Source organism: Brassica napus, chromosome C2, assembly GCF_020379485.1.
Source record: "Brassica napus cultivar Da-Ae chromosome C2, Da-Ae, whole genome shotgun sequence".
Lineage (NCBI taxonomy): Eukaryota > Viridiplantae > Streptophyta > Magnoliopsida > Brassicales > Brassicaceae > Brassica > Brassica napus.
The window spans coordinates 1,447,955-1,467,890 of record NC_063445.1 but is presented as its reverse complement, the minus strand read 5'-3'; the positions used below and the strand labels follow the sequence as shown (position 1 = coordinate 1,467,890).

The 19,936-nt window shown below is 30.3% G+C and overlaps 5 protein-coding genes across 8 annotated transcripts in view; 3 read left to right on the top strand and 2 right to left on the bottom strand.

Moving 5' to 3' along the window:
- Positions 1-42: 42 nt before the first annotated feature.
- On the bottom strand, positions 43-2,848 carry LOC125581388 (putative uncharacterized protein DDB_G0271974). 4 transcript variants are annotated; one of them, XM_048746749.1, is made up of 6 exons: positions 2,796-2,837; positions 2,658-2,711; positions 2,451-2,513; positions 2,107-2,163; positions 1,795-1,842; positions 43-1,637 (listed from the first exon to the last, which is right to left on the bottom strand). In XM_048746749.1, the coding sequence occupies exons 1-6, from the start codon at positions 2,815-2,817 to the stop codon at positions 1,576-1,578; spliced, it is 306 nt and encodes a 101-aa protein (XP_048602706.1). In that variant the 5' UTR covers positions 2,818-2,837; the 3' UTR covers positions 43-1,575. The 4 variants fall into 4 exon arrangements, with proteins under 4 accessions (XP_048602706.1, XP_048602707.1, XP_048602705.1 ...); XM_048746750.1 differs by having other exon boundaries at positions 43-1,613; XM_048746748.1 differs by having other exon boundaries at positions 43-1,613; positions 2,451-2,711; positions 2,796-2,844.
- A 319-nt stretch (positions 2,849-3,167) lies between these two features.
- On the bottom strand, positions 3,168-5,696 carry LOC106385346 (guanosine nucleotide diphosphate dissociation inhibitor At5g09550). Its single transcript, XM_013825278.3, has 11 exons — positions 5,530-5,696; positions 5,140-5,286; positions 4,946-5,053; positions 4,703-4,875; positions 4,500-4,611; positions 4,284-4,427; positions 4,103-4,204; positions 3,906-4,030; positions 3,592-3,802; positions 3,428-3,502; positions 3,168-3,342 (listed from the first exon to the last, which is right to left on the bottom strand). The coding sequence occupies exons 1-11, from the start codon at positions 5,614-5,616 to the stop codon at positions 3,289-3,291; spliced, it is 1,338 nt and encodes a 445-aa protein (XP_013680732.2). The 5' UTR covers positions 5,617-5,696; the 3' UTR covers positions 3,168-3,288.
- A 643-nt stretch (positions 5,697-6,339) lies between these two features.
- On the top strand, positions 6,340-7,742 carry LOC106385347 (protein PELPK1-like). Its single transcript, XM_013825279.3, has one exon. The coding sequence runs from the start codon at positions 6,441-6,443 to the stop codon at positions 7,578-7,580; it is 1,140 nt and encodes a 379-aa protein (XP_013680733.1). The 5' UTR covers positions 6,340-6,440; the 3' UTR covers positions 7,581-7,742.
- A 480-nt stretch (positions 7,743-8,222) lies between these two features.
- On the top strand, positions 8,223-9,375 carry LOC106385348 (40S ribosomal protein S15-4). Its single transcript, XM_013825281.3, has 4 exons — positions 8,223-8,354; positions 8,433-8,572; positions 8,658-8,715; positions 8,946-9,375. The coding sequence occupies exons 1-4, from the start codon at positions 8,352-8,354 to the stop codon at positions 9,192-9,194; spliced, it is 450 nt and encodes a 149-aa protein (XP_013680735.2). The 5' UTR covers positions 8,223-8,351; the 3' UTR covers positions 9,195-9,375.
- Positions 9,376-9,890: 515 nt separating this feature from the next.
- Positions 9,891-19,936, top strand: part of LOC111202697 (40S ribosomal protein S15-2-like) — a 31,574-nt gene continuing 21,528 nt past the window's right edge. Inside the window, exons 1-3 of the mRNA XM_048747651.1 lie at positions 9,891-9,956; positions 10,058-10,209; positions 10,328-10,385. Coding sequence (XP_048603608.1) covers positions 9,891-9,956; positions 10,058-10,209; positions 10,328-10,385 — 276 coding nt within the window. The remainder of the gene's footprint in view (positions 9,957-10,057; positions 10,210-10,327; positions 10,386-19,936) is intronic.

Below are 19,936 nucleotides of genomic sequence, written 5' to 3'. Positions count from 1 at the left end.
AGTGGGAGTCATGACTAGCTGAAATCCACGAAGAAAAACGCTAACATAACAAGAACTAAAAGAAACCTATAAAGTTTTTTTTGAAACACAACTTATATTAGATCCGCACTAAACAGTGTTAGGCGCAGCCATAACGGCGAGTTCAGAAGATAATACATTTTTTGCCAATCCATCTGCTTTACCGTTTCTCTCACGTGAGATCCAGTTAAAGGAGATGGAATCAAAAGAGGATGCAATAGAGTTAATATCAGCTAAGATGCCATATAAACCAACAAGAGGAGAATTTGCATTGATAGCTTTAATCAGGATGGCCGAATCCGACTCACATCTGATCTTCGATAGTCCCATGTCCCTGCACTTCAGCAACGCTTCCCGGAGCGCCAGGCCTTCAGCTGCAAGTGGTGTAGCAACATGTTGCGCAATAGAGGAGAAAGAGGACTCCCTGCCTTGTCGCTTTGTCATCCATCCCAGCCCTGCAAGATTTAGAGATTCATTCCAGGCAGCATCTGTTCTGAGCAAAACATAATCTGCTTGGAGCATTGTCGGGGGAGCTATGAGTCGTGTAGGTTGAGTCAGATGGTCCTGGCTGGTAATCCATTCTCGGGCACTGGCAACTGCCTTTGAGAGTACTTCCTCGATTGTTATAATCTTATCTTCAAACACCAGTTTGTTTCGGGCTAACCAAAGTTGCCAGACGATCCATGGAGCCAGGGCCCCTATCGATACTCCCGTGGGTGGCAAGGTTTTCTTTGAACAGAGGTCGGGCCAGGAGCTTCGCAATTCTATAGATCCACTGTACTCAATGCTCGGGTAAACAGGGGCAGAGGTCCAGACCTGTCTAGCATAGGAGCATTGAAAGAGCAGATGATCAATAGATTCAGGTAGCTTGCATCTTTTGCACAATCCATCGACGTTGATTCCTCGGGATCGCAGAGCTTCACCTGTCGGAATTGCTCCATGTAGTGTTTTCCATATGAATAGCTTGATCTTCGGGGTGGTTTGGAGTTTCCATACATTTTTCCTCCAGTCGAAGGTAGATCTCTCAGCAGTCGCTCTAGCCTCTCCCGCTTCTGTGCTTCGTGATGAAAGAACTGCAGCATAGCCTGTTTTTGTTGAATATTCGCCAGTGTCAGTGCTCAGCCAGGAGAGCTTGTCCGGAGCTCCGGTCAAACTTGGCTTAATGGCAAGGATTCGCTGTTCCTCAAACGGGAGAATCTGGTGGATCTTGGCGATATCCCATTCGTTTCTGTCAGGGAGCAGAAGATCAGATACGGTGAGGTTGATGAGTGTTTCCGGTGCTGGTCCCATTGGCCTCAGTTGTGTAGAGCAACTGAGCCATGGCTTCTCCCATATATTGATGCTGGTTCCATTCCCGACTTCCCATCCTGCTGAGTTAACAATGATATCTCGTCCAATTAAAACTCCACGCCATCCGTGTGAGATGGCTGATTTTTCCGAGCAGTCCAAAAAGCTCTCAGTGTTGCAGTATTTTCCGAAGAGAACCCTCCCTAGTAGACCGAATAGATAATCTCTCGCAACTAATCTCAAATGATTTTCGAGAGATATGGCTACATACTACGAAATATTACCAGTCTGAGGAGATGGAGTGTAGCCTGCAGTGCGTGGAGTAGATCTTTCTAAGCAACCAGTAACCAAAAACATTACAAATATTCTCACATTAAAAAGTGCATATATTACATAATAGAACTAAACAATAAGAGAAAAAAATTATAACGATGAACGACCAAGAAAACCATATATTACATAATAAAACAATTAAATCATATAAGTTACCAGTCTTAGGAGGTGAACTGTAGCTTGAAGGACGTGGAGAAGATCTTTCTGGACAACCAAGAAAAAGGTAACTATAAATCTCACATTGAAATGTGTAAATGACTTATGCGGAAAACGAACATGCTGATAACTGGAACCAAGGGAAAAAATGACATCGTTGTATTTATAATAAAACTAAACAACTAGAGAGGATAATCATCGCGACTTGCAAGCTATCATTTGCCTAAACACACAAAATTTGAGAAGTACTACTTCTAAAACTTCTATCTCCACAGTCCAAAGAAATACAACCCAAACAGAAAATTTAGTTACCAGTATGAATAGATGGGCTGTGTGAAGCTGTTGATCGAGGGCGAGGAGAAGATCTGCCTGCACAACCAACAATAACAAAAGACATCTAGATTAAATTACATATACACAATTTAAAAACCTAAAAAAGATAAAAAATACTTGTAAATATCCATATGTACTTGCACGTTTCACTACTATTACTGTGACTTCCTTGATAAACGTTTGATCATAACATACAAACTTGATTGCTAGATTTACAATAGAAATATATAGTTCTAGTTGAGATATTTTATTAATTTTATCATTAACAACGATCACACTTAATTACTCTCTCTAAGAGATCTATTGACGAGAATGAAATTTACCACTACTACTACTAGTAGAGCGCCTGCTTGAAGATGATGCACGAGGGCGAGATGGAGAGCTTTCTACACAAATAAGGAACAAAACATTTCATAATACACATGCAAAAAAAAAGGGATTAAGGGATTTACTAAACCCTAAACCAGTTATTCTCTTGCAACGTAAGAGAGATACATCCAAAAACAAAATGGATTATATAAGGAAGTTACTAGTTCGAGGAGACGAGCTAGAGGAGGAGGAGGAAGAAGAAGAAGAGGATCTTTCTGCACAAACAGAGAAAAAACACAAACAAATCACTCAAATTAACTTCGTTAAAGAGCATCTCGTAGACACAGATATAATTTCACCTTCGTGTCGTTTTCTAGGCATTTTGGAAGATTTTGGGCAATGAATAAGTGATGAATTATCTGGATAAAAAAACTTGCCCAACATATATATATATATATATATATATATATAATATTTTAATTGATTGCAAGTCGATTTCTCTTGGAGGTGAAGTTTACTTTACCAACACGTTTTTGCATCCCAAGTCAAAAAGAGAATATATCGGGAGTATAGTGACTAGGAAGATACTACTTAAGAAAGTATCTCAATAAATAATAAAATAACATATAAAATATAAATATTGGTGGATATCCCAAAATAAATTCTACTACAATAATTTTTAAAAATTTCTAAATGGATAATTATTGAAATGCAATAACAAATATGTAAATATATAAACTATTAGGATGGAGTTTTCATATTTTAGAATATAAATATATAAATATATTTTATTTTAGTCAAAAAATCCCAGCAGGAACAAATAAAATGAATGAAATAACAAAAGAAAAACTATCAAGTTTCTGCAGTAGCACTCGCAGCACTCAAATCCACAGACAAATCAAGAGTCTGCAAAAAAAAAAGAAAAAAAACTCAGTATTCAAACTGTTGTATTTACTTCTGAACCAAGAAACATAGTGATGAGTGTTTATACCTTTCCAGTGATCTTGGTGTACATCTCTAGTACATCCTCGACTGTACTCTCGAAATGTGTTGTTGCATCATAAGTCTGATAATAAAACAAAGAAACATCAAGAAAATAAAACAGAGATGAAAATTACTTATTAGATAATATGATGTACTATGATATTCACTTACACCAGATATGAAGCAGTTATCTTCTTCTTGCTTATTGGTTGGAACGTATGTGTCATAAGAATGGTAGAAGATCTCATCTATAGGTCCAAGTAATTCGATTCCAGGTTTAAGCTCTTCTTCAGGACTATCAGTTTCAGCTTCTGCAGAGACAAAAGCTATGTATTTGCCTTTTGGTGCAACGTTGTGGGCGTATGAGCAACAGAACAAGTACCTACAAAATCCAGAATCTCGTAGATTCATCTTCATTTTTTTCAAAGTAGAAGCTAGTCGTAATGTTCTATAATTAAATGTGCTATCTGATTATGATCTCTTACATGTCTGATTTGCGGCCGAGTTGCTTCTGAGGAAGAATGATTTGGACCGAGTGAGCATCGTTGGTTTCTGGAATAGGATGGCTCATTATACACACCGCTCTATTCACTTTCCCAACTTTCTTAACCTATAATAGAAGGGAACCGTCTTAGACCCGTACAACAAGTAACCTTTGTAGGTGAAATGGGTTTAGGGTTACCTTGTCAGACAAGTAAGAAGGATCACACACAACTTTCTTGCATTTAGCAGTTTCTCCCGCAGAAGTTACACCAATAGCTTTTCCGGAGCTATCAAACTCAACCTGTTAGGGATAATGTTAGAAATTCATGAACTTCTAACCATCTTTAAGAACAATTACCAATTAATGGACCGTGTGTAACCTTGCATTCAGGCTTGTTTAGCATGTAAGTCCCACCATAAACAGCACTCAAACGCGCAAAAGCCTGTGGCAACTCTCCTAGACCATACAGTGGGTAGATGTAAGGAGATCCTCCTTGGAAACGAGCCAAAGATTCTGCGTAGAGCTTTACCACATAACCAAAAATGAGATTGAGATCAGAACATTGCCTTGTGGAGGAAGAAAGTAAACACTTCACCTTGATTCTCATAACAAAATCCATGGCTGGTTGATCCAAGTAGCCATCGTCATTGTGAAGCGCCAAGGCATGGCCGATGAAGTCGATTGTATCGTCTTCAAGTCCATACTTCCTATTGGGAAGAGAAAAACAGCGACAAAGCGTGTAACGTAAGAAACTATGATGTAATGACTTGAAATGGAAGAAACATAGTATCTACATACGAGATAATCTCTCTAGCTGTGACTTTTCTAAGGTCAAGTCCTTCGTGAGACTTAGGATCCTTCTCATCGTAGTCTTGCACATAGATAAAGAACTTTCTTGCACGTCGTTTCTCGAACAGACCCATCAATGGCGATTTTAGGGCTTCCACATCAGTGGCTGGGACTTTATAGATCTGTCATGGATGATCAAAATCACAGAGTAAATAACTTGTTTTTAAAAGATAAAATAGACTTAGTTACTACCTTGCCCTTCTTGTAGACGAAGCTACCATCAACGGCTTTGAAGTTAAGATACTTGGTGACATCAGTGTGAATTAGGGTTTGAACAAGGGTTCCATTAGCCATTATGAACTGCAATTCAAGAAACCATATTTTTTATTAATCGATTCTTATATAAATTCATAGAAATATTTTTGTATTTTGATATAATTAAGTACCTTTGGGATCATGTCGACATTGTATTCTCTGATTGCACCAAGATTTTCTTGCGGAGTGTCACTTCCCCTGAAACGCTTCCATAGCTGAGTGAGGTTAAGAGAGGATGACTCTCCTCCATAATAGTCGTTTCTATCCATATGCAGTACCTATATACATCCGTATGAATTAGGTTTTGAACAACGTCAAAAAGTTATGGTTGGATCATGCTATTTCATCGTTAATGACAATGTATGACAAAAACAAGATATGACATCATGTGATGTCAATCATACTATTGATATGACATGTCAAATTCATAACTAGCTAAAACAAAAACCATAGCTAAGCGTAAAAACTAATCTTTATATGAATGTGATGCACAGAAACAAGCCCAAGGATATCAAGAATACCTTGAGGCCATCGACAGAGAGAAGACCACTAAGGATACACTCCTTGAGACCAGTGCCAAGAACAATCACATCATACTCTTCATCCATTGTTTCAAACGATCTCTATCTCTATTACTGATCGTCTATAACTCTTATCTGATCTCTAATAGTTCTTGTTTTATTGGAAAAAAAAAAACTGTGTGGGAAGAAAAAGAAATAGAGGGTGATGTGTGGCTATTAACACAGTCTTACCACCACTTGCTCCAATCTTACCGTTTAACCTCATGATAAATTTGACGTTAATTATTAAAACCGCATTCTTAGGTAAAAAAAATGGTTCCTAAAAATTTACTATATTCAGACGAACGACTAACTTGCGCACAACGAAAAGGATCTAAGTCGTTTACCAACCAACACCTAAACCTCTTTTTTTTTTAATGGCGTTTTCATACTAGCAAAAATTTACCAAATTTACGTGCAATAAATTCATCTTGGAACTAGGTTTGACTAATCAGAATCAACACAACTGAATAGAAAATTCTAAGACATACAATTGATCAAGCCTCAATCTTGATTTTCTAATATTTTCTTAATAAACTTTGTATAATTGATGACTATTTTCAAGATTGGGTTATTCGAGTTTATAAAATTTAATTAAACATTTACACGTAAACAATATAGGACCTAAAATTCAATTAGATTGAAAATGACAATGTAGATATACAGATAGAGAGGTTAAACGAACTTTTTTTATTTAAAAATCTGTACAGATTTTTCCCACCAAACACCATATCTTTATTCTTCCTCAAAACACCTTTAAATAGCCATCCGCATCAGAGACCAAAACTCATCATCACAAACAAACAACAAGAAAACACAACAAAGCAAAAGAAGCACACACAAAGAAGGCAAAACTTGTCAAGGAAGCAGACATGGCACGGATGAAGAAGAGTCTCTTTGCTATTCTCCTCTCATCACCACTTCTAATCATCTGTCTTATTGCATTTCTCGCTGATCCGATTTCAGTCGGAGCTCGCAGGCTACTGGAGGAGATTCCTAAACTTGAGATACCAAAATTGCCTGAACTACCTCATCCAGAGCTACCGAAATTCGAAGTTCCCAAGTTGCCAGAGCTCCCTAAACCAGAGCTGCCTAAGTTACCTGATTTCCCAAAGCCTGAGCTGCCAAAAATGCCAGAGATTCCGAAGCCTGAGTTGCCTAAGTTCCCGGAGATTCCTAAGCCTGAGTTGCCAAAGATGCCAGAGGTTCCAAAGGCTGAGGTGCCTAAGTTGATGGAGACTCCGAAGACTGAGGCTCCAAAGGTACCAGAGGTTCCTAAGCCCGAGTTACCAAAGGTACCAGAGATTCCTAAGCCCGAGATGCCAAAGGTGCCTGAAATTCCAAAGCCTGAGTTGCCAAAGGTACCAGAGATTAAGAAGCCTGAACTACCAAAGATGCCGGAGACTCCGAAGCCTGAGGCTCCTAAGTTTCCAGAGGTTCCTAAATCCGAGATGCCAAAGGTACCAGAGATTCCAAAGCCAGAGTTACCAAAGGTGCCGGAGATTCCTAAGCCCGAGTTACCAAAGGTGCCTGAAGTTCCAAAGCCTGAGTTGCCAAAGGTACCAGAGATTAAGAAGCCTGAACTACCAAAGATGCCGGAGACTCCGAAGCTTGAGGCTCCTAATAAGTTGCCAGAGGTTCCTAAACCCGAGATGCCAAAGGTACCAGAGATTCCAAAGCCTGAGTTACCAAAGGTGCCTGAAATTCCTAAGCCTGAGTTACCAAAGGTGCCAGAGATTCCTAAGCCGGAGCTACCAAAGGTGCCTGAGATTCCAAAACCCGAGTTGACAAAGGTGCCAGAGATTAAGAAGCCGGAACTACCAAAAATGCCGGAGATTCCAAAGCCTGAGGCTCCTAAGTTGCCGGAGATTCAGAAACCTGAGTTGCCAACCATTCCAGAGGTTCCAAAACCTGATGTACCGAAAGTTCCAGAGATTCCAAAACCAGAGCTACCAAAGATGCCTGAAGTTCCCAAGTTGCCGGAATTTCCAAAAGTTCCTGGAACTCACTGAGCCTATTGAACTAGATGAAGTCCCACCCCCATTATCTTATATTACATACACTTCTGTCTGTCTATCTCATCGTCGGTTCCTTAGTGAACCATATCTTTGTTGTTTGATCTTGTAGCCATTCTTCTTTTTCCTTTTTGATACACATATGCTTGTATTCTGTTATATTTGTATGTTTCATACATACACATTTCTTTGTATTTGATATACCTTTTTAATGGATTGAGTTACTTATTTATGACATGTTTCAGTAAAAATGTTACGAATATATATATATACTGATACTAAAGTCTAATTTCTCAGTTATGTGTTTATAGAAAATCAGTAAAATGTTTTTTTTTCAATAATCAGTAAAATGTATTGCAGAAGAAATTAAAGATTTAGGAGTAATTAATATATAATCCAGTATATAAACCCACAAAAAAAAAGTAAAGAATACATGAAAACCGTATTGGTTTGCTTCTCTCGGTCAATCATCTATGGTTGATAACTTGACAGACTATATACAGTTATAGTTTAGCTACTTTTTCTCATTTATATTTTGACTTAGCTAGTTGTTGTTTGTTTATTTGATTTTGGAGGTCCAAATTTCCGGAGAAGGGGCCCCGATAAAGATTAAAAAAGAATATTCGTTGCACTTAATGAAAATTATTGTAGGGTTACTCCAAAGTATATATTGGTGCTTACGTGCTGACGTTAAGTTGTTTGTCGCTTGCTTGCGCAGACACTATTTTTAGGCTTACTTGATTTTTAGGGTTTCAACAATCTGAAGAAATGGTTAGTACTCCTCGATCTCTGTGTCTCTATAGTATTCTTGTGTTTAGATTTGTAACTTCTCGTCATGGGAATATGTAGGCGGATGAGGCTGCTAAGGCTGGGATCGTGAAAAAGAGAACGTTCAAGAAGTTTGCCTTCAGAGGAGTCGATCTCGATGCTCTTCTCGACATGTCTACTGATGATCTTGTCAAGCTCTTCAGTTCCCGTATTCGCAGAAGGTCTGCTTTGTCTCGTGTGTTCTAATATTTTGTCTCTTGATTATATATGAAACTAATCGGTTTTGTATGTAATTTGTCTTGATAGGTTCTCTAGAGGGTTGACGAGAAAGCCTATGGCTTTGATCAAGAAATTGCGAAAAGCAGTAAAACTCTAATTATTCCCATCACTAGTCCCTTTTTAATTTGATCGTTAACAACAAGAGAGAGAAGCCAGAAGCAGTTTGCATATATCAATTAATGGTCATTGTAACTTGTATCTCAATTAATGTGCATATATGTTCATACTTGCTTTTTTATACATTTTTACCTTTTTGCACTTTGCAAGTTGCAACCAAATGGCTCTAAACACTAGACATTATGACTTTTTGAGCAGAAAAGGGATGCACCAGCTGGTGAGAAGCCAGAAGCAGTGAGAACTCACTTAAGGAACATGATCATAGTGCCAGAAATGATTGGAAGCATCATTGGTGTATACAATGGAAAGACATTTAACCAAGTCGAAGTCAAGCCTGAGATGATTGGTCATTACTTGGCTGAGTTTTCAATCTCATATAAGCCTGTTAAGCATGGTAGGCCTGGTGTTGGTGCCACCAATTCCTCCAGGTTTATCCCTCTCAAGTGAATGATCTCACTCTTCTTAGAGTCATGTGTTATGCTCCAAAATAAGACTGTCGTTGGTTTTTTTCTTGATAACGTTTTATCTTTGTTTCTCTAATTCCTTTTAGTTTTAGTCTAGAACAATTCTTCATGCGTTTCAATAATACAGAGCATTTTTTTAAATATCAACAGTTTGGTCTGTTTATTAAGTAGTATACTCGCACATGGCTGGAACCTTTTTATTTTCCAAATTATCCTATAAATAAAATTCACCAACATTACTAAACTAACCCTCATGGAAGAAAACTTACTAAAATCACTCAAATAAATCTATGACCATAAGGAAACAAATATACAGTTACTAAATAGATTTGTCATTATTAAATAAATTTATGGTTATAAGAAATAAATATGCTGTAAACTAATTACAAAGAAACAAACATGTGGCAAAAATGCGTGGAAAATTAATTAAAATACGTGGTTAAAAAGAAACAAACTATAGGGACACTAATTAACTAGTTAGAATTAAGTAAACTGTAGCAGAAAGGAAGCTTGTGAATAATAAGAAAGTTTTCATTCATAAAATATTCTAATCCTTGTTATTTTTTTGTTAACAATCAAATCTTTGGTAGCTCTTTGATGCATGTTTCCTTAAAGAAAATGTTCTACGATTACTCTAGATTCATAATATATTTCTATATATATTGGGTGCCAAAGTTATATGGTTCTCCATAACAAAAAACCCAAGCAGCAGTTACTTACAGAGCTTCTCGAACCAAAAACAATGGTTTGTTTCTCCATCTCCATCCCTCTACGTCTTAGACTACAAAATTATTAGATTATATGTAATATGATCATAGCCGTAAATCCCTATGTATGAATCCGTAGGCTGATCAAGTCGAATCAGACGTTCCCACAGCTGCTCTTGCGAAGAAGAGAACGTTCAAGAAGTTCTCCTACAAAGGAGTCGATCTCGAAACTCTTCTTGAGATGCCCACTGATGATCTTGTTAAGCCCTTCCCCGCCCGTATTCAAAGAAGGTTTGCTCCAATGAAAGATTTTTGTCTCTATTTTTGTCTCTATTTTGCTAGATTATGTATACGTTTGGTTCTTAATGATTGGTTTTTATTGGTTATGTTTACGTTAATCATCTTGTAGGTTGTCTAGAGGTCTGACGAGGAAGCCTTTGGCTCTAATAAAAACATTGCGCAATGCGGTAAAATCCCTTGTTTTTATTTCAATTAGTATATTACATTATAGGCTACTATACATGTTATTTAATACTCCACCTATTTTACATCATAAGTAGTTTAAGAAAATTTTGTTTATTTTAAAATATAACTAGTATCATATTTTTAGGTAATTTTTATTTGTATTGGGTATATTTAACCAATCAAATAATATGAATTTTTTATGATTGGTTTAACTATACCTAATTAATTTATATATCAAATGTTTTGGGTTTGTGATTTATAAATTAGTTTAAAAAGAATATTAGTGGATAGATGAATATTCTTTCAGAATTTTTTTATCAATATATTGTATTTTTAATAATTTTCTTAAAAGCTGCTATTTTTGGAAAGTTCTCATTTTTTTTTGAGAAATATTCTAAATTTGAGTTTGTGATTTAGAAATTAGGATAACAAGAATATTTGTGGATAGATAAATATTCTTTCAGAAATTTTCATCAATATATTGTATTTTAAAAAAAAAGCTATTATTTTTGGAAAGTTTTCATTTTTTTTGAGAATTTTTATAGATTTGAGTTTGTGATTTAAAAATTAGGAAAACAAGAATATTAGTGGATAGATGAGTATTGTTTCAGAGTTTTTCATCAATATGTTGTATTTTAAATAATTTTCATAAAAACTACTATTTTGTAAAGTTTTCATTTTTTGAGAAATATTGTAGATTTGAGTTTGTGATTTATAAATTAGGATAACAAGAATATTTATTGATATATGAGTATTCTTTCATAATTTTTCATCAATATATTGTATTTTCAAATAATTTTCTTAAAAGAGGCTATTTTTGGAAGTTTTCATTTTTTTGAGAACTTTTTTAGATTTAGGTTTCTGATTTAGAAATTTGGATAACAAGAATATTAGTGGATAGATGAGTATTCTTTCAGATTTTTTTATCAATATATTGTATCTTTAATAATTTTCTTAAAAGCTGCTATTTTTGGAAAGTTTTCATTTTTTGAGAAATTTTATAGATTTGAGTTTTTGTGATTTAAAATTAGGATAACAAGAATATTAGGGGATAGATAAGTATTCTTTCAGAGTTTTTCAATAGGTTGTATTTTTAAATAATTATAATAAAACTGCTATTTTTGGAAAGTTTTCATTTTCTTGAAAAATACTGTAGATTTAAGTTTGTGATTTAGAAATTAGGATAACAAGAATATTTTTGGATAGATGAGTATTCTTTCAGAATTTTTCATCAATATAGAGTATTTTTAAATACTTTTCTTAAAAACTGCTATTTTTGGAAAGTTTTCAATTTTTTGAGAAATACTGTAGATTTGGGGTTTGTGATTTAGAAATTAGGATAACATGAATATTTGTGGATAGATGAGTATTCTTTCAGAATTTTTCATCCACATATTGTATTTTAAAATAATTTTCTTAAAAGCTGTTATTTTTGGAAATTTTTCATTTTTTGAGAAATACTGTAGATTTGGGTTTGTGATTTAGAAATTAGGATAAAAAAATATTTTTGGATAGACGAGTATTCTTTCAGAATTTTTCATCAATATTTAGTATTGTTAAATAATTTTCTTAAAAGCTGCTATTTTTGGAAAGTTTTCCTTTTTTTGAGAAATACTGTAGATTTGGGTTTGTGATTTAGAAATTAGGATAACAAGAATATTTGTGGATATATGAGTATTATTTCATAATTTTTCATCAATATATTGTATTTTAAAATAATTATCTTAAAAGCTGCTATTTTTGGAAGTTTTTCATTTTTTTGAGAAATACTGTAGATTTGATTTTGTGATTTAGAAATTTGGATAACAAGAATATTACTGGATAGATGAGTATTTTTTCAGAGTTTTTCATCAATAGGTTGTATTTTTAAATAATTTTAATAAAACTGCTTTTTTTAGAAAGTTTTCATTTTCTTGAGAAATACTGTAGATTTGGGTTTGTGATTTAGAAATTAGGATAACTACAATATTTGTGGATAGATGAATATTCTTTCAGAATTTTTCATCAATATATAGTATTTTTAAATATTTTTCTTTAAAACTGCTATTTTTGGAAAGTTTTCAATTTTATGAGAAATACTGTACATTTGGGGTTTGTGATTTAGAAATTAGGATAACAAGAATATTTGTGAATATATGAGTATTCTTTCAGAATTTTTCATACATATATTCTATTTTAAAATAATTTTCTTAAAAGCTGTTATTTTTGGAAAGTTTTCATTTTCTTGAGAATTTTTTATAGATTTTTATAGATTTGGGTTTGTTATTTATAAATTAGGATAACAAGAATATGAGTGGATAGATGAGTATTCTTTCAGAGTTTTCCATCCATAGGTTGTATTTTTAAATAATTTTCATAAAAACTGATATTTTTGGAAAATTTTCATTTTTTGAGAAATACTGTAGATTTGGATTTGTGATTTATAAATTAGGAGAAAATATATATTTGTGGATAGATAAGTAATCTTTCAGAATTTTTTATCAATATATTGTATCTTTAATAATTTTCTTAAAAGCTGCTATTTTTGAAAAAAATTCGATTTTTGAGAACTTTTATAGAGTTGAGTTTGTGATTTAGAAATTAGGATTACAAGAATATTACTGGATAGATGAGTATTCTTTCAGAGTTTTTCATCAGTAGGTTGTATTTTTAAATATTTTTCATAAAAACTGCTATTTTTGGTAAGTTTTCATTTTTTTTTGAGAAATATTGTAGATTTGTCTTTGTGATTTAGAAATTAGAACAAGAATATTTGTGGATAGATGAGTATTCTTTCAGAATTTTTCATCAATATATTGTATTTTACAATAATTTTCTTAAAAGCTGTTATTTTTTGAAAGTTTTCATTTTTTTGAGAATTTTTAAAGATTTGAGTTTGTGATTTATAAATTAGAATAACAAGAATATAAGTGGATAGATGAGTATTCTTTCAGAGTTTTTCATCAATAGGTTGTATTTTTAAATAATATTCATAAAAACTGCTATTTTTGGAAAGTTTTCATTTTTTGAGAAATATTGTAGATTTGGGTTTGTGATTTAGAAATTATGATAACAAGAATATTTGTGGATATATGAGTATTATTTCAGATTTTTTCATCAATATATTGTATTTTTAAATAATTTTCTTAAAAGCTGCTATTTTTGGAAGTTTTTCATTTTTTTGAGAAATACTGTAGATTTGGGTTGTGATTTAGAAATTTGGATAACAAGAATATTAGTGGATAGATGAATATTCTTTCAGAGTTTTTCATCAATAGGTTGTATTTTTAAATAATTTTAATAAAAACTGATATTTTTGGAAATTGTTCATTTTTTTGAGAAATACTGTAGATTTGGGTTTGTGATTTATAAATTAGGATAACAAGAATATTTGTGGATATATGAGTACTATTTCAGAATTTTTCATCAATATATTGTATTTTTAAATAATTTTCTTAAAAACTGCTATTTTTGGTAAGTTTTCATTTTTTTGAGAAATATTGTAGATTTGTCTTTGTGATTTAGAAATTAGGATAACAAGAATATTTGTGGATAGATGAATATTCTTTCAGAATTTTTCATCAATATATTGTATTTTACAATAATTTTCTTAAAAACTGCTATTTTTGGAAAGTTTTCATTTTTTTGAGAAATAATGTAGATTTGGGTTTGTGATTTATAAATTAGAATAACAAGAATATAAGTGGATAGATGAGTATTCTTTCAAATTTTTTCATCAATAGGTTGTATTTTTAAATAATATTCAAAAAATCTGCTATTTTTGGAAAATTTTCATTTTTTGAGAAATATTGTAGATTTGGGTTTGTGATTTAGAAATTAGGATAACAAAATATTTTGGGTCTAGGAGTATTATTTCAGAATTTTTCATCTGATGTGTTTTTTAAATTATTTTCTTAAAAACTGCTATTTTTGGAAGTTTTTAATTTTTTTTGAGAAATACTGTAGATTTGAGTTTGTGATTTAGATTTGGATAACAGATATTAGTGGATAGATGAATATTCTTTCAGATTTTTCATCAATAGGTTGTATTTTTAAATAATTTTAATAAAAACTGATATTTTTGGAAAGTGTCCATTTTTTTGAGAAATACTGTAGATTTGAGTTTGTGATTTATAAATTAGGATAACAAGAATATTTGTGGATATATGAGTACTATTTCAGAATTTTTCATCAATATATGTATTTTAATAATTCTTAAAAGCTGCTATTTTTGGAAAGTTTTCATTTTTTTGAGAAATACTGTAGATTGGGTTTGTGATTTAGAAATTAGGTCAACAAAAATATTGTGGATAGATGAGTATTATTCAGAGTTTTTCATCAATAGTTGTATTTTTAAATATTTTAATAAAAACTGCTATTTTTGGAAAGTTTTCATTTTCTTGAGAAATTATGTAGATTTGTTTGTGATTTAGAATTAGATAACAAGAATATTTATGGATAGATGAGTATTCTTTCGTAAATGTTTTATAATATATAGTATGTTTCAATAATTTTCTAAAAATGAATTTTTTGGAAAGTTTCAATTTTTTTTGAGAAATACTGTAGAATTTGGGTTTGTGATTTAGAAATTGGAAAACAAGATTATTTGTGTATATATGAGTATTATTTCAGAATTTTCATCATATATAGTATTGTTAATATTTTCTTAAAAATGCTATTTTTGGAATGTTTTCAATTTTTTGAGAAATACTGTAGAGTTTGGGTTGGTGATTTAGAAATTAAGATAACAAGTATTTGTGGATATATGAGTATTCTTTCAGAATTTTTCATCATATATAGTATTGTTAAATATTTTTCTTAAAAACTCTATTTTGGAAAGTTTATCATTTTTTTTGAGAAATACTGTAGATTTGGATTTGTGATTTTAATTAGGATAACAAAATATTTTGGATAGATGAGTAATTCTTTCAGATTTTTCATCAATATATAGTATTTTCTTAAAAACTGCTATTTTTGGAAAGTTTTCATTTTTTTGAGAAATACTGTATATTTGGGTTTGTGATTAGAAAGTAGGATCACAAAATATTTTGGTAGATGAGTATTCTTTCAGAATTTTTCATCAATATATATTTGGTTAAATAATTTCTTAAAACTGATTTTTTTTAAAAATTTCATTTTTTTGAAATACTGTAGAATTGGGTTTTGTGATTTAGAATTTAGGATAAAAAAAATATTTGTGGATAGATGAGTATTCTTTCAGAATTTTCATCAATATAGGATTGTTAAATAATTTTCTTAAAAACTGCTATTTTTGGAAAGTTTTCATTTTTTTGAGAAATACTGTAGATTTGGGTTGTGATTTAGAAATTAGGATCAAGAATATTTGTGGATATATGAGTATTCTTTCAGAATTTTTTATCAATATATAGTATTGTTAAATAATTTTCATAAAAACTGCTATTTTTTGAAAGTTTTCATTTTTTTGAGAAATTACTGTAGATTTGGTTTGTGATTTAGATTTTATAATAAAAAATATTTCTGGATAGATGAGTATTCTTTCAGATTTTTCATCATATATAGTATTTTAAAATATTTTCTTAAAAACTGCTATTTTTGAAAAGTTTTCATTTTTTTGAGAAATACTGTAGATTTGGGTTTGTGATTTAGAAATTAAGATAACAAAAATATTTTTGGATAGATGAGTATTCTTTCAGAGTTTTTCATCAATATATAGTACTGTTAAATAATTTTCTTAAAAACTGCTATTTTTGGAAAGTTTTCATTTTTTGAGAATACTGTAGATTTGGTTTTGTGATTTAGAAATTAGGATAACAAAAATATTTTTGGATAGACGAGTATTCTTTCAGAATTTTTCATCAATATTTAGTATTGTTAAATAATTTTCTTAAAAGCTGTTATTTTTGGAAAGTTTTCATTTTTTTGAGAAATACTGTAGATTTGGGTTTGTGAGTAGATTAGGATAACAAAAAATTTGTGGATAGATGAGTATTCTTTCAGAATTTTTCATCAATATATAGTATTATTAAATAATTTTCTTAAAAACTGCTATTTTTGGAAACATTTCATTTTTTTGAGAAATACTGTAGATTTAGGTTTGTGATTTAGAATTAGGATAACAAAATATTTTTGGATAGATGAGTATTCTTTCAGAATTTTCATCAATATAGTATTGTTAAATAATTTTCTTAAAAACTGCTATTTTTGGAAAGTTTTCATTTTTTTGAGAAATACTGTAGATTTGTGTTTGTGATTTAGAATTTAGGATAAAAAAAATATTTGTGGATAGATGAGTATTCTTTCAGAATTTTCATCAATATATAGTATTCTTAAATAATTTTCTTAAAAGCTGCTATTTTTGGAAGTTTTCATTTTTTTTGAGAAATACTTTAGATTTGGTTTGTGATTTAGAAATTAGGATCACAAGAATATTTGTGGATAGATGAGTATTCTTTCAGAATTTTTCATCAATATATAGTATTGTTAAATAATTTTCTTAAAAGCTGCTATTTTTGGAAAGTTTTCCTTTTTTTGAGAAATACTGTAGATTTGGGTTTGTGATTTAGAAATTAGATAACAAAAATTTTTTGGATAGATAGTATTCTTTCAGAGTTTTTCATCAATTATAGTACTGTTAAATAATTTCTTAAAAACTACTATTTTTGGAAGTTTTCATTTTTTGAGATACTGTAGATTTGGGTTTGTGATTTAGAAATTAGGATAACAAAAATATTTTTGGATAGACGAGTATTCTTTCAGAATTTTTCATCAATATTTAGTATTGTTAAATAATTTTCTTAAAAGCTCTTATTTTTGGAAAGTTTTCATTTTTTTAAGAAACTGTAGATTTGGGTTTGTGATTTAGAAATTAGGATAACAAAAATATTTGTGGATAGATGAGTATTCTTTCAGATTTTTCATCAGATATAGTATTGTTAATAATTTCTTAAAACTACTATTTTGGAACATTCATTTTTTTGAGAAACTGTAGATTTAGGTTTTGTGATTTAGAAATTAGGATAACAAAATATTTTTGGATAGATGAGTATTCTTTCAGATTTTTTCATCAATATATAGTATTGTTAAATAATTTTCTTAAAAACTGCTATTTTTGGAAAGTTTTCATTTTTTTGAGAATACTGGTAGATTTGTGTTTGTGATTTAGAATTTAGGATAAAAAATATTTGTGGATAGATATTCTTTCAGAATTTTTCATCAATATATAGTATTCTTAAATAATTTTCTTAAAAGCTGCTATTTTTGGAAAGTTTCATTTTTTTTAGAGAATACTTATATTTGGGTTTGTGATTAGAAATTAGGATCACAAGAATATTTGTGGATAGATGGTATTCTTTCAAATTTTCATCATATATAGTATTGTTAAATAATTTTTCTTAAAAGCTGCTATTTTTGGAAAGTTTTCCTTTTTGTGAGAATACTGTAGATTTGGGTTTGTGATTTAGAAATTTAATAATAAAAATATTGGTGGATAGATGAGTATTCTTTCAGAATTTTTCATCAATTATAGTATTGTTATTTTTCTTAAAAGCTGTCTATTTTTTGAAAGTTTTTCATTTTTTTGAGAATACTGTAGATTTGGGTTTGTGATTTAAAATTAGGATCACAAGAATATTTGTGGATAGATGTATTCTTTCAGACTTTTTTAATCAATATATTGTATTTTAAATAATTTTCTAAAAGCGGTTATTTTTTGAGGGGTCATTTTTTTTTTTGAGAAATACTGTAGATTGGGTTTGTGATTTAGAAATTAGGATAACAAAAATATTTGTGGATAGATGAGTATTCTTTCAGAATTTTTCATCAATATATAGTATTGTTAAATAATTTTCTTAAAAACTGCTATTTTTGGAAACATTTCATTTTTTTTGAGAAATACTGTAGATTTAGGTTTGTGATTTAGAAATTAGGATAACAAAAATATTTTTGGATAGATGAGTATTCTTTCAGAATTTTTCATCAATATATAGTTTGTTAAATAATTTTCTTAAAAACTGCTATTTGTGAAAGTTTTCTTTTTTGAGAAATACTGTAGATTTGTGTTGGTGATTTAGAATTTAGGATAAAACAATATTTGTGGATAGATGAGTATTCTTTCAGAATTTTTCATCAATATAGTAGTCTTAATAATTTTCTTAAAAGCTGCTATTTTGGGAAAGTTTTCATTTTTTGGAGAAATACTTTAGATTTGGGTTTGTGATTTAGATTAGGATCACAGAATATTTGTGATAGATGAGTATTCTTTCAGATTTTTCATCAATATATAGTATTGTTAATAATTTTCTTAGCTGCTATTTTTGGAAAGTTTTCCTTTTTTTGAGAATACTGTAGATTTGGGTTGTGATTTAGAATTTAAAATAAAAATATTTGTGGATAGATGAGTATTCTTCAGATTTTTCATCAATATATAGTATTGTTAATTTTTCTTAAAACTGCTATTTTTGGAAAGTTTTCATGTTTTTGAGAATACTGTAGATTTGGGTTTGTGATTTCGATTAGGATCACAAAGGATTTGGTGGATAGATGAGTATTCTTTCAGAATTTTAAATCATATATGTATTTAAATAATTTTCTTAAAGCTGCTATTTTTGGAAAGTTTTCATTTTTTTTGAGAAATACTGAAGATTTGGGTTTGTGATTTAGAAATTAGATAACAAAAATTTGTGGATAGATGAGTATTCTTTCAGAATTTTTCATCAAATATAGTATTGTTAAATAATTTTCTTAAAAACTCCTATTTTTGGAAAGTTTTCATTTTTTTGAGAATACTGTAGATTTGGGTTTGTGATTTAGAAATTAGGATCACAAGAATATTTGGGATAGATGAGTGCTCTTCAAATTTTTCATCAATATATAGTATTGTTTAATTTTCTTAAAAGGATATTTTTAAAAATTTCATTTTTTTGAGAATACTGTTTGGGGTTTGTGATTTAAATTTAGGATAAAAAAAATATTGTGGATAGATGAGTATTCTTTCAGAATTTTTCATCAATATAAGTATTGTTAAATAATTTCTTAAAAACTGTATTTTTGGAAAGTTTTCATTTTTTGAGATACTGTAGATTTGGGTTTGTGATAGTTAGAATAGATACAAATATTTGTGGATATATGAGATTCTTTCAGAATTTTTATCAATATATAGTATTGTTAATAATTTTCATAAAACTGCTATTTTTGGAAAGTTTTTCATTTTTTGAGAAAAGGTAGATTTGGGTTTGTGATTTAGAATTTAGGATAAAAAAATATTGTGGAATAGATGGATTCTTTCAGAATTTTTCATCAATATTTAATATTGTTGAAATAATTTTCTTAAGCTGCTATTTTGGAGTTTTCATTTTTTGGAGAAATACTGTATTTGGGGTTGTGATTTAGAAATTAGGATAACAAAAATATTTGTGGATAGATGAGTATTCTTTCAGAATTTTTCAATATATAGTATTGTTAAATAATTTTCTTAAACCTGCTATTTTTGAAAACATTTCATTTTTTTGAGAAATACTGTAGAGGTAGGTTGTGATTTAGAGGGATGATAACAAATTTGGTGGGAAGTATTTTCAGAATTTTTCATCAATAGTAT